Source organism: Oryzias latipes, chromosome 17 (assembly GCF_053564925.1).
Source record: "Oryzias latipes strain Hd-rR chromosome 17, Olatipes_Hd-rR_3.1".
NCBI lineage: Eukaryota > Metazoa > Chordata > Actinopteri > Beloniformes > Adrianichthyidae > Oryzias > Oryzias latipes.
The window spans coordinates 29,773,742-29,786,901 of NC_136253.1; the positions used below are offsets into that span (position 1 = coordinate 29,773,742).

General features: G+C 41.2%; 1 protein-coding gene across 10 annotated transcripts in view; it reads left to right on the forward strand.

The window, feature by feature from the left end:
- pbx1a (pre-B-cell leukemia homeobox 1a) overlaps positions 1-13,160 on the forward strand; it is a 52,579-nt gene that overhangs the window by 31,313 nt on the left and 8,106 nt on the right. For 7 of the 10 annotated variants that reach the window (XR_002875065.2, XM_023964995.2, XM_078935219.1 and 4 more), the window contains exons 4-7: positions 8,607-8,851; positions 10,790-10,980; positions 11,156-11,291; positions 12,575-12,734. Coding sequence is in view for 8 of the 10 variants with exons in the window: in XM_023964995.2 (XP_023820763.1) it covers positions 8,607-8,851; positions 10,790-10,980; positions 11,156-11,291; positions 12,575-12,734 (732 nt within the window). In the remaining 2 variants the exon portion in view is untranslated. The remainder of the gene's footprint in view (positions 1-8,606; positions 8,852-10,789; positions 10,981-11,155; positions 11,292-12,574; positions 12,735-13,160) is intronic. The other 3 variants (XR_013650683.1, XM_078935220.1, XM_023964998.2) reach the window with 1 other exon arrangement.

Here is a 13,160-nt window from a genome sequence, read left to right on the forward strand (position 1 = left end):
CTAAAGAGGCTGCCAGTAGTTTATTTCATAAACCTTTAAAAAGACTCTTTCAAACAAAGAACACAACATTTATCACATCATGATGTCTTCCATGCCATGCCTCCTCAATGCCCAGATGATGTATATCTATACATCAGCTTTCTTCTTCTATATATAGAGAGAGGACAACGGAATCATATCTATTTACGGAAGTCATACGGCTAATGTCATTATAATGCCATTCAGAGTGCTCAGTGACCACTCATGCTTCGTGGAGAGGAGCATTGTCATCATGAAAGATATTGCTCCCAGTGGAGATGAGATGCATTATGGGATCATTTAAGCATCTATCCTGAATCTTTTTTAATAGTATGAGAGGTAAGAGGCTTAATCAGGTGACTGTGAATGAACCTGGCCCATTTTTTTGCTCATAAGTAGGTTCCAGGAGCATGCCACTGTTTCACTCTGTGGTTTTTGTTACACGACAAGCCAGCTTTCCCTCCCCGGTGATGGTTATTCACTTTAGTTTGTTGTCAAGTGAAGCCGAGCACAGCGAAGCAGAACCACAAGCAGTACTGTCTATGAGCGGCCATATGGTGGGTGTCCTTGCATGGCAGCTTAAGGGAGCTTTCCTCCCTAAGATGGAGCAATTTTGTTCGGCAATGAACCTAATCTTTCCCAGCCTTTCTTTTTGATCTCACCCATCACCCGTCTATGTGTATCACAGGTCACAGCAGACTGCCTCAAACAGGGCTGGCAACCTTGACATCCAGGTAGACCCTAACAGACTCTGTCACATGATCTCTGCCCAGCCACTTGTCGAGAAGCCCAACCCTCCTCGTCTAGCCCTGCGCTGTGCCTCCAGATGTGGCTTAATTTACTGCGACTCTGCTAATTGCTGTAATTAAGGATTAATTACTGTTAATTACCTTCGCATAAACTCATCAACAGTCAAAGAGCGGGGCCTTATGAAATGTGCCATAAACAGGAACACACACCGCGGGGACTTCAGGAGGATTGTTTCTCTGGACCTCTTGTTTGGTGCGTTGTCCCGGTGCGTGGGGAGGGCTTGTAGGGCAGCAGTTGGGACAGGACATTAACAACCATTGACGATGTCCTCCATGGCTGCTGGTGCTTCACACATCACCTCTTCACCAACTGTTGTCCATGATGGCCCTGGTGCACTAGCATTTGATCAGAGGCAGCTTTTGATTCAGTTCAATTAAAAAAAACTTTTTTTAATTCATAAAAACTTGTCCCATAACTGAAAAGCTTTTTAAGAGACTTAGAATACACTCAGCTGTAGAGGTGTAACAATTCATTTTAACAACGATAATCATAATTTGTGGCTGACAATACCATTGATGGACTTTATTGGTTAATATTAAACAATTATTAAACAATCCGATTTACTAATTTGAAATTGTTCTAGGAAATCTTTAGCCTCAATCTAAATGGTATTTTAACAATATTGAATTGATATGATCGATTTATTTCATTTTGAAAATGATTTTATAATGGCATAGGTCAATTTAATTTGATACTATTAACAAATAGCCTCAGATAAATCAATCTGGTTGGATCGTAGGAATATAAATCAATTAATTGATTACGTCAATTAATCGTTACACCCCTACTGTGCAGCTTTGTTACACAAATTAAATCGTGTTAATTAAGTTGGGTTGTTTTCTTCCTTGGGTTGTTTTGTGTTAAAACATGGATCCCATGTGATGGTGTGTGTACTTGTGTATGAGCATCAACGCATGTAGTATAAGTTACGTATGACACCCACACCGTGATCTTGTATCATCATCCAGCCCCCCCCACCCCCTCGTCCTGTCCGGGCAGCTAAAACTTGGCTTAGCTGGACAGGACAAAAAGAAAAAAAGACATAGCAAGGAAAGCATAATCTTTTCAGCTGTCTTTATGGTCTTCATGGTGGTGCTCCACATGAACAGACATAGGCCTGGAACTAAGATGACAAAGAGCCGTGCAAGTTACAGATGGAAGCAACAAGCCTTCACACTCTTCATAAAAGATATTATTAATCGTGGCTTTGCACCAGAACAAGGAAGGAATATTAGCGTGTCTACTTGGGTGTCATGTTTCCATGAGCTAATCTATATCTGTCACTACTGCAGAGTCGTTTGACCTCAGTGTGAATGCAGATTGTATCAATCTTCTCTTCTGAAGACAAAAGCTTGACACCAGAGTGTGATGTTGGGCTTTTGTGGGTGTGTGTGGAAACATGGAAGTAGTCCTACAGAAAGGCAGGAAATACACTAGGAATAGAATCAAAATAGCGTTATACGGTATGCCCAAATAAAAAAATGACCAATTCCTTTGACAACTTAAAGACCCACTCCAATCATATTTTGATCTGATGTAAAAGCTGTATCAGTGGTCTTACAGTTCAGAATCAGAATTAGCATTATTGGCCAAGGACAGTGCATGTACAAGGAATTTGGCTTTGGTGTCTTGTGCTCTCTTGCAAACTAGAAAGAGATGAAAAAAATTTTAAGGAGTAAGACAGGAGAGGATAAATAATAAAAAGAAAGTACTATGAGGTAGATATATAGGAATATTTGAACATAGCTAAATAAAAAAATGCAACAGTAAAAATGCAACAGTGGTTCTGGTGTGACAGTTTCTGATTACAGCTTCTGATTACATTGTTTTCTAGGACATGGTGTCTGCAGAGTGGCAGTAGTTCATTAGAATTTCTTTTCTTCAGAACAACTGTGTAAGACTTCAACCCTGGAATTCCATTTTTCTTTGAAAGAAACACATCAAAACAAACCGAAACGGTGGATCTGTAATTGGTCTCCCCTTCATCCTTCCACTATAGTGTCGCATGAGATACATAAAGGCAAAGATATCTGAAGGAATATGTTAGGAATGTGCAGCTTTTCCAAGCTGGCTCAGATCAATCCTTTGTGCTCTTTGTATCCTCCTGTGCTCCGTCCTCTGTCCATAGATGTGTCTTTGTGTCTGCTAGCAGGCACCAAGCTCATGACTGCTCTCCAGCTCCTCAGCGTTTCAGCTTCTGCCGTTCACAGTACAGCCCGGAGCTGTTAGAACCGCACAGACTGAGCGTGAGTTTGATTCAATCAAGGAGATATATATTTAAGGCACCTTAAGAAAGACTGACAGCCACAGGCTAATATATTGCCTATTTTGAATAATGAATTATTTTAATGAAGGCTTTTTAAATGGGAGCTCTCTTCGTTGGTGGCAGGGCGGTGCTCCGAATGGTCTTCTCCTCTGGCGCTGGCTGCCTCATTATCAGGCCAGCCCCTCAGGCCTCAAACTGGCCTGCTTAAGCCTCAGATGATGACGATAATTACCGTTATTAGGAGTAGCTGCAGGGGGAACTTGTTCTCAAAAACACCAAGCTGAGTTCTTCCCCTCGCTTGCTGCCGCCACTACTGTCGCATGAGAAACTGCCGATCGCCAGTGGAGAAAGCAGGAGAAGGAAGGAGACAGAGGGAGCGAAGGAAAGAGGAAGGAGGGGATGAGGGGAGCGGCCACCAAATCTGCCTAATGTGACGCCTGTCAGCTCGTCTCCCACCAGCTGTCACCTCCCAAATGCACTGGGGTTCATTTTTTTAATTGACACCTCGCTTTCCTATTCCATTTCTATTTTTCGCCTTTCATTCCCCCTCCATCACTCTCTTAGCCTGTACCATCCACATCTCCTCATCTCTGCCTGTCCCTCCAGTATTCCTTTGGTGTTTTTTTCCTTGTCCTTGGTAACTCCCATCCCCCTTTCCTGCATCAGATACAACATTTCAGCCGTGCCTCCTTTTGCAGATGATGCTCGAGATGTCTGATAAAACGTAAAGCTGTTCTGAAGCTGCTTTATGACTGTGCCCTTGTGTACGTTCATATGATGGGGTGATGGAGAAAATGTTTTGGGCCTCAGAAAGTTCACTGCAAGTCCGCTGACAGTTACATATCCAGCTTTAAGATTGTTAAGCATCTACTGCTCACTATAGAGATTTGGGGTTTAGTCGTTTTTAGAATCATGGATTCAAAAAATATTGGTTGAAGCTAAAACCGGCGGAGCTAAGAACTTGAAATCCTTAAGAAGATAAAATATATGTTGATCATCTGGACTATAACTTTTCACATAAAGCAGCCAAGTATATATTAAAAAAAAATACTTAAGAGGAGTAGTTATTTTCGTTGTTATGACACTCAATAAGACAAAAAGTTGTATCTTGTGGAAAAACAAAAACCTTATTTATGTTCCAAATGTTGATATGCATTTTCCTCAAAGTGAAAAGCAAATCTATGTTTATATATTTAGTTTTTGTTTTTAGCCAAATTTTAAAATTTCTGCCCAGAGAACTGAGAAAAACTCAGAAGAAACCTTAAAAAAGGCTTATTAAAAGCTATAAACATGGGTATACATCAGGGGTCTGCAACCTAACGCTAAAAGAGCCAACTGAATTATTGACATTTTCTATATACCAATTTTACCTTATTTTACTTTTGATAGCACCACATACAAGTTCCTTTCAAAATAAAATTCACCATGTGTTGAAAAGGATCCTCCTGCTTTCATTGAATAAAAAAAGCAAGCAAGGCAAATGAAACATGGTATTTTCCATCTTAATGGCTTTGGTGTACCTTCACCCTGTTTCACCTTTTACAATAGAATATAAACATGACAACATTGGTGTAGAATCAAATTTTTTTTAATCTATATCTGCTTTAACCTTATTCTATGAACAAACCACTCTTACCATAATTTTTCTCAGTTATCTGACATGTTAAAAATGTTTTTCCATAACATAATTTACTAAAACAAATGAATTCAAACTAAAAACCCATATTTTATTGAAATTGTTAGTATTTTATTTAAAGCCAAAGAGCCACAATGGAGAGAGGAAGGAGCCGCATGTGGCTCCAGAGCCTCAGGTTGTAGACCCCGTGGTTTACATGTTTTGTTTGATTTATTAAAGGAAAATTGCTTCACTGTTGATTTTTAGAACCTGCAAGTTAGCTTTTTTTTTGTAAAGACCTACTGCAGTCATCTTTTGATCTATTCCAAAAGTGCTTCCAGGGATCTTTTAATTGTGATTATGCCATTTTTAGCCAAAAGTTGTTTTTTTAAAGTGTCGTTTTGTAGGATATAGTTTCTGCAGAGCGACAACATTTACCTCTGACTTAAGCAAACCTCGCCCCCTCTCCTATCACCCATAACTGAAAGCCAGTTGTTGAAGCTCTCTCCCACAATCTTACATCCTCACACCCACCTCTCAACATGGCCGGTAAACACAGCCGTATAGTTTTGAGCCAGATGTCAGCTCGCACGAGGAAAGCGAAGATGCACATGGATCCATTTGTCTGCCAGGGGATGCATCAGAATGGAGCGGAGCTGGGAGCCTTACGGCCCGCCCAGCAAATTTTCCATGTCACAAATACAATCTTTTTCAAACAGTATGTTTTGGTCACAAAACATTTAGATAAAGAAAATACTCAGACGTGCAAGTTTAAGCTTAATTTTCTTCATATATGTCTTCCATCATCAGAAAAATGCTACGAGAACATGGTAAAAACACCAAAAACACCATTTTTGTTGGAGTGGGTTTTTAACCAGAACAGAATTTAAAACTGCTGGCTTAATTTCAATTGAAAGTCTGTATTTTCAAAGAGTCAAGCTCATCTGGTAACCCTTAAATTGTATTATTTTTCTATCAGTAAAATGTATTAAGCTCTGTTGGGCTTTAGAGGTCTTAGAAATGTATTATTATAGTATATTATAGTTGTTTAAGTGGCAATAACTAAACAAATATTGTTTGTCATTTCAGCACAAATCTAGTGCAACAAGTAATTTAATTTAATCTAACATAATATTCGCCTTCACTAATGGAAACAGCGTTGTTTTAGCGCTGCAGTTCACCTCCACTCCCTGGGTTTGTTTAAAACGGGCAGCGTCTGATGAATGGCGCGTTATTGGGAAAAGTATCAGATGCAGATGAGGGCAGGAGCTGAACTCCTGGAAGGAGTGGGGAGGGTTTGTATTAGTGGTACTTGTCATGTCTCCTGTAAATCACGCTCCTTTTTTCAGGTTGCCGGGTTGTTGTTGTTGTTTTGTCTCAAAATGCTGCGTGGCAGGGATGAATGGTGATGATGTTACATTATCATGTGGCTGTCGCTTTCACTCCTGCTGACTGCTCTGTGACAGGCCCACACGCACGCACGCACGCCGTCACGCTCACACACGCACCCGGGCCTGATTTATTAACTGCTGAAACCCTAGATGACGTGTGCCCACACAATCAATAGGGAGCCCGGCCACTGCCTGGTCCTCTCTGGGGTCATGTGATGTGGATGAGATGGGACACACACACATGTCCAAACTGCAGGGTTCCAGAGTGGATTGCATTACTTTATTGATGAGAAATGGATCCAGTCCAGCGTTAGCTGCTAGCTGCCAGTCAGGGGCAGGAGGAATAAACTTTCATCATGGCTGTCAGAGGCATCACTGCTGTCTGGTTTCATTGTAAATCTTCCTAATTGTGACAGAATACTTCAACATCATTAATTAAACATGCTTTCATTTAAAAGCCCTCGCAGGGCACCAGGCTGGGCAATCAGGGTAGTAAGCCAACGTGCATAGCCGCACATTTGTCCTGTGTGTGACTGGTTCACAACATCATGCGTATTTACGTGTGACTGGTACCTCGATTTCCCCTTTTACGAGTGGGTGGTATAATCGCTGTGTTTATTTCCAGCCCTGTTGTTTGCAAACAGGAGGCAGCGTGAAGTTTGGGCCAGAGCCAGCTCTTAAGGAAGTAAAACCGCCGAGATTAATTTTGTCAATAAACCAAACAAAGGGTTTATTCTTGGAATTCCATTCATTATTTAGCAAACAGCTTGAGAATTGTTTATGATTAAATTTTAATGCTTTTTGGTCAAAAGTGGCCCACATCTCAGAAAGGAAGGACATTTTTACCACAAAGGAAGGGAGAGAATGAAAAAGGGGGAGGAAGTGATAAAAAAATGGAAGGGGGGGGTGGATTGTGTCCTTTCTTTGTTCAATTAAGTCTGTCGGTAATGATCAAGATGAGATGATGGCCATCTTCCTTTTATAGACACTAATCTGAGAGTGTCGGTGAAGTGGAGAACGGCAGAGTGGGATGGGCTTGATGCCTTTGTTGCTACAATGGACTGTAAAAAGTGTTTAAAAGGTTTTTTGTGTTATTGTGCTGCACGTGATTTATTGTAATAGAGGCCACTTTCCTCTGTCAGGTGATTACGTTAATGTATAGTCCATGGTTACAGAGTTCACAATGAGCACTCTGACTGGCATTGAGGTCTAATCGATTTCTTTGCTATTACTGAACAGGAATAAATAAAGCTGATGGCTGTGGTTAGGGTAATTACGCCACAGCACAGTGAATTGTTTGATTTTCCTTATTAATTGTATTTATTTAATCCATTTCATGCTTTTAGTTGTGCACTTGTGGACTTGGAGGGAATGAATAAATCACTCTTTGGCTCATTAGATTCCCCCTCTGGTTGGGATGTGCCACTATTTTGTCAGAATCAAATTGAAGAGTGCTATAATTTCCCGCTGGTGTGATTCACATGAAAAATATCCACATATTCATCTACCGGCCTGTGTGCCCACACACACAAACACGCGCACACACGTGTGCCTGCTCCCCATCTGAACTCCTGACCTTTTCCAGCCGTCTGATAGCCATTGACATTTGCCTCTTGAGCGGAGCTTGCTCACGTGTTGGAGCTGATGGGAATGGATGATGTTGTTGCTGGAGGAGAAAAAGGAGGGAAGGAAAAACGGACTGAAGTGGGGTGGGGGTGGGGGGGTGCAGGGCAGTGTGGGGGTGGATGAAAGGAGGAGGATGAGGGATAGGAAAGCTCCCCACACGGCCCCTGGAATCCATCTGGACCCCACTCCCAGCAGAAAGGTCACAGGCCGCCTGAGCCTTATATCCTCCTTACAAAGGAGCTATCGCTCTGACCCGAGAGTCTTCAGCTGCAATATGGCTTCACTGCCCTGTCATTCCGCCTGTCATTTACCAGAAGCGTCCGTGGTCATCATGTAGGATACGTGCAGTAAGTTGTAGCCCAGTGATAGATGCAGGGATTAAACTGTGCATAAAATGGGCTGTGGCAGGCGGAGCTCCGTCTTTGTCCTTGAAGACAGTGGATGGAATGGAGGGCTGCTCCTGGTTCTCAGCTGCTCTGAGGAAAGGAAACGCGGGATGTCTGCTTCTTTACCGAGGGAGCCTTCTGGTGGCTGAAAGAGGGACGGCACGCTGAAGGCGAAACACCTGTGCGTTTAAAAACAGCAAACACGTGATATAGTGTGATATAGTGTTGATCCAGCACAGAGTTGGCCAAATCGTTTTCTTAGAATGGGAGATCAGATATGATATTTTTTGTCACCTTTTTGTCACTCTGCTGGGAAACTAATGTTTTATGGCTTTAACTTTTGAAAACACTAACATATTTCATGATGCTTGTCTCGTAGGATCAGCTACTAGAAGTCCAAACCCATTTTTCAAACTCTTGCCTTTAAAATATATGAATAAGGAGTCCGCCTTAGAGTCTCACTTTTCAAAAGGACCCTGTTCTCTCCTCCGCAGTGCTCAGTATCCGTGGTGCGCAGGAGGAGGAGCCTCCAGATCCCCAGCTGATGAGACTGGACAACATGCTGCTGGCAGAGGGCGTGGCCGGGCCGGAGAAGGGTGGTGGGTCTGCAGCTGCGGCAGCTGCCGCCGCCGCCACGGGTGGCGTTGGTGCTGACAACTCAGCCGAACACTCTGACTATCGGGCGAAGCTGTCTCAGATCCGGCAAATCTACCACACAGAGCTGGAGAAATATGAACAGGTGGGGAGGCGGTCGTATTGTTTCATATTTTGCATTTGATCACGTCTGATATTCACCCTGGATTATTTCATGCAAGCATATTGAGAAATCATGTTAATAATCATAATAATTTTGTTTTAAATAAACAGAAAAAAATATGCCCCTTGTTGACGCGCCCATGAGCAAACAGGTTTTAAAAAGAATTGCCCTCCTGCTAAACCATAGAAGACAAATACCTAACAAATCTGTTTTGTTTTTTAAATAAGTAAACTTTTGTTCTTTTTTATAAATGCATTTTAAACATTATAGAACATTTTACACAACGTAAAACACATTGGAAAACAGAAAACCTGTCAATCCTTTAAACCTAAATCTCAAGTTATGTCCAAATCCCCTCTTCACTCCTATTAGTGCTTCTAAAAGCAATTGGGACACCTTTTTTTGTTAAACTGCAAATTTCTTGAAGTAAAAACCTGATAAATATTAAAACTTTACGAAAACTATTTATGAATCCATTACGTTCTAAAGATGAGATTTATTATTTGCACATGATAATCTTTCGAATGCAATGCATTCTGGTCTATATTTGCTAATGATTTTTCACATAGGCTGCTTGGAAATTTCTAGGGCACTTGATATTGTAGATTTGGAAAACCCTGCAGAATGATGGGTAAGTAGTGAAGGGATTTGGACATAACCTTAATTTTAAAACAAATAGATTCAAGATGCTTGATGTTTGAGAAGGTAAAGGGTCAATATTTTTTTTATTTATTAATATTTTTTGTTGTTAGTTTTTTTTAAGTCTGAGATTTGTATTTTTTCACAGTATTTTGCTGTTTTTGATTTAGTGATGGCTTGCTAAAATGTATATTTCTATTCTCTTTAAAAACTGGGATATTCGACATTGCTGTCAAAGGCCACCTAATTTTAAAATGTTTGGTTAGCTCAATAAGATTTTTTATGGAAGCAAACCAATGTTGGCATGTGATGGACGGCATAAATGTGCTTTTGGAAGCGTTAGGAATTGTATTTTTTAATGTATTCTCACTTTTTTTTAAATAGAAGTTCAAAAATTTTATAATGCTGGTCACCTTTAGAAGACTTGCTCTATAAAACGTTAACACCGCCAAAATACATTTCAGAGTGTTTGGAGTGGGCTTGCTGGGTTGAAACAAGCTAAGCATGGAGAGATGCTATCTTGAGTAGGCGAGCAGCTATTGTATCAGTCACACTCCGGCTCTCTTTCAAACACTGTAACGTCTTGTCATTCCCTCGGAAGTCAAAGCGTTGTGGGTTTGTCATCTTCTCCAAGGAAGGCTAGTCATCGCTAACTGTCACAGTCAATATACACCTGAGCATTTTTGTGTCACCATGCAATGTACACCCCGTGCGTATGAGTGAGCAGTGTCTAGCGTGTGTGTGCGAGCTGAACGGCTGCTCGGTGCATCACTTTGACTGACGTAACCCTGGTGTTGACAAGCAACAGACACCTTGACTCTGAATGCAGTCATATCCAGTGACTGATTCAGACAGAGAGAGAAAGAGGTAGACGGAAAGATGGAGTGAAAAGAGAAGGAGACAGTTTAAACCTCTTGAACGTGAACAGGACTGAAAGCCTGCTGTCATTTTACATTTCTTTTCACTTGTCACATTTTCTCTTCCATTGAAGACAAGTCTTTTTTTAATATTCAGAGCACCGCCAGTCTCGCTGCCTTCGCTGTATGATCACATTTGTTTGGCTTGAAACATCGCCCTGTCTTCTACTTTATTTCAGACTCCTCTTATTACCCTCAACGCCGCTGCTACTGTTAGGCTGCAAGCATGCTTGTATTAAGCTGAGGCCCACCAGCGAGGGTGCCGCCTCGCCACAATCCAATTTCAGCCTCTTCCTCTGTCTGACGCCGTTGAGCTGGGGTGATGGTTATTCTTCTTATGAATCTTGTCTGTCTGTTCATCCAGGCGTGCAATGAGTTCACCACCCATGTGATGAACCTGCTGAGGGAGCAGTCTCGAACACGACCCATCTCGCCCAAAGAGATCGAGCGCATGGTCAGCATCATCCACCGCAAGTTCAGCTCCATCCAGATGCAGCTGAAACAGAGCACCTGCGAGGCCGTCATGATCCTGCGCTCACGCTTCCTTGATGCCAGGTGTGGTAATGTGACAGTGTTGTAATGGATTCCACTGTTTCAGGTGGCCATCCCTTTCCCAGACCCAATTTTTTTTTCTTTATCTTAATGCTTTAGGTTTTTTTTTTTTTTGCCTGAATTATTTCTCTAATTAGCTTGTCTTTGTTTCTTTTTTGTTTTTTTTTTTGTTTTCCAGACGAAAGAGGAGGAACTTCAACAAACAAGCAACAGAGATCCTAAACGAGTACTTTTACTCTCACCTCAGTAACCCGTATCCCAGCGAAGAGGCCAAAGAGGAGCTGGCCAAGAAATGTGGCATCACTGTGTCACAGGTAACCAAAATAAATTGAGGAAATCAGAAACTTCAATCAAGGCTGTTAAAGTCAAGTGTTTCTAGTTACCTTTCACATTAAGAGGACTTTTCCGAAAGAAATACAGTGTTCCCCCGCTTATTCGCATTTTAATATTTACAGTTTCAAAAATTCGCAAAATTTTATTTTCTGTCATGTGGCTCCTCCGGTTCATCACAGAAGCCAGGACACTTTCAATGAGACTTTTACGTCCGAAGGCCAGTCGGCTTCCTTGCCAGCTGCTAAAGAATATTAAACAGCGAGCAACAGCTGGTTCCACCGGTTCCTGAATCACTATAACTGAAGTTTGTGCAGAAAATATCCTGATACACTAGAGAGGATAAAAGCAAAGAATTATTATAATCAGGATGAATGAATGATGGATGTAAAGAGCCTCTTCTGGAAGAAGTGACGCTCAAAACACACTGCAGCCGCACTGATGCGCCGTGCCCGACGCTCAAATCGCGCTGCATGAACTCTTACACTAAACTGATGAAGGAGGAAGCACGGGCTCCTGCTTTTAAGGCACAGAGTGACACTCCTAAAGTGCATCATAAAGTACGTTACGGTAAAGTCAATTGCTCTGAATAGAAAAAATAACTCTTCATGCTGAGCAAAATGTCAGTGTTCTTTAATAAAAGTCTTACAAAGCATCAGAAATGTTTCAGTAGGGTTTTTGATCGGTGACGGACATTCTTCGGTTGTGGGGGTTCTCCATATTCGCTGATTCTGTGTATTTGCGGATGTCCCTGGTTCCTAGCCCCCCGCAAATACGGGGGGAATACTGTATATAAGCGAATGAACTTTAAAACCCCTTTTGTGTTGACAAACCTGTGTTTGGGGGGACTGGAGAGATAAACAGCCCAGACGTAAGACCATTATTTCACTTTGGGTCAAAAACGTTTCTTTAACTTATATATATATATATATATATATATATATATATATATATATATGAGTTTTATATTATCTTGACATCTCAGTAGTAAAGATAACAATAAACATAAATTTCGATAAACTAATTTTAATAGAATATTTATGCTGTGTTTTAATGAACGCACCACAATGTTGGTTATCTTTTCTTGCAAACATTTTTAGCCCCACAAATGCAGCCCAGGTCAGTAAACAGCAGAAGAAGCCACATAAACATTCACCTGTCATCATACCCTTTCAAATGAAAGCAGGAACCGTTTGAAGAAGCGTCAGAATGTTTGATCGTGCACCTGTAAATATTGTTCTAATTGAGCTCACTGCTGTCTTCACAGGTATCAAACTGGTTTGGGAACAAGAGAATCCGATACAAGAAAAACATAGGCAAGTTTCAGGAAGAGGCCAACATGTATGCGGCAAGGACCGCAGTCAATGCAACCAGTGTGTCGGCTCACGGCAGCCAGGCCAACTCCCCATCAACTCCCAATTCAGCAGGTTAGCGTTAAAATTAGGTTTCCGAATGGGGAAATTTTGCCCTTTTTTATTTATTTTTTATATACCGTATTTTTTGGAGTATAAGTTCCAGTCTTTTTGCATAGTTTGGGGGGAGGTGACCTATTCTAAGGTGCGACTTATGTGGGATTTAATAAAATAACTAAACTCACTCATGTGTTTGTATTTTCCCACTAACAATCACTAGAGGGCACTGTAGGTCTGTGTATCAGTATTTGCAACACTTTGCAACGCAGAAGAAGAAGCACCGTTCACTCTCGGCGGAGTTGTTCAACACAAACGAGGAAGAATTTAATGGATTTTGTGATTTAAAGTGATATAAAGTTTAGTTGCAAGTCTTTATGTTTTTGCTATCTTAATAATTGCTCATATGTTTAGCTGATATATATACTAGACATATTTTCAATG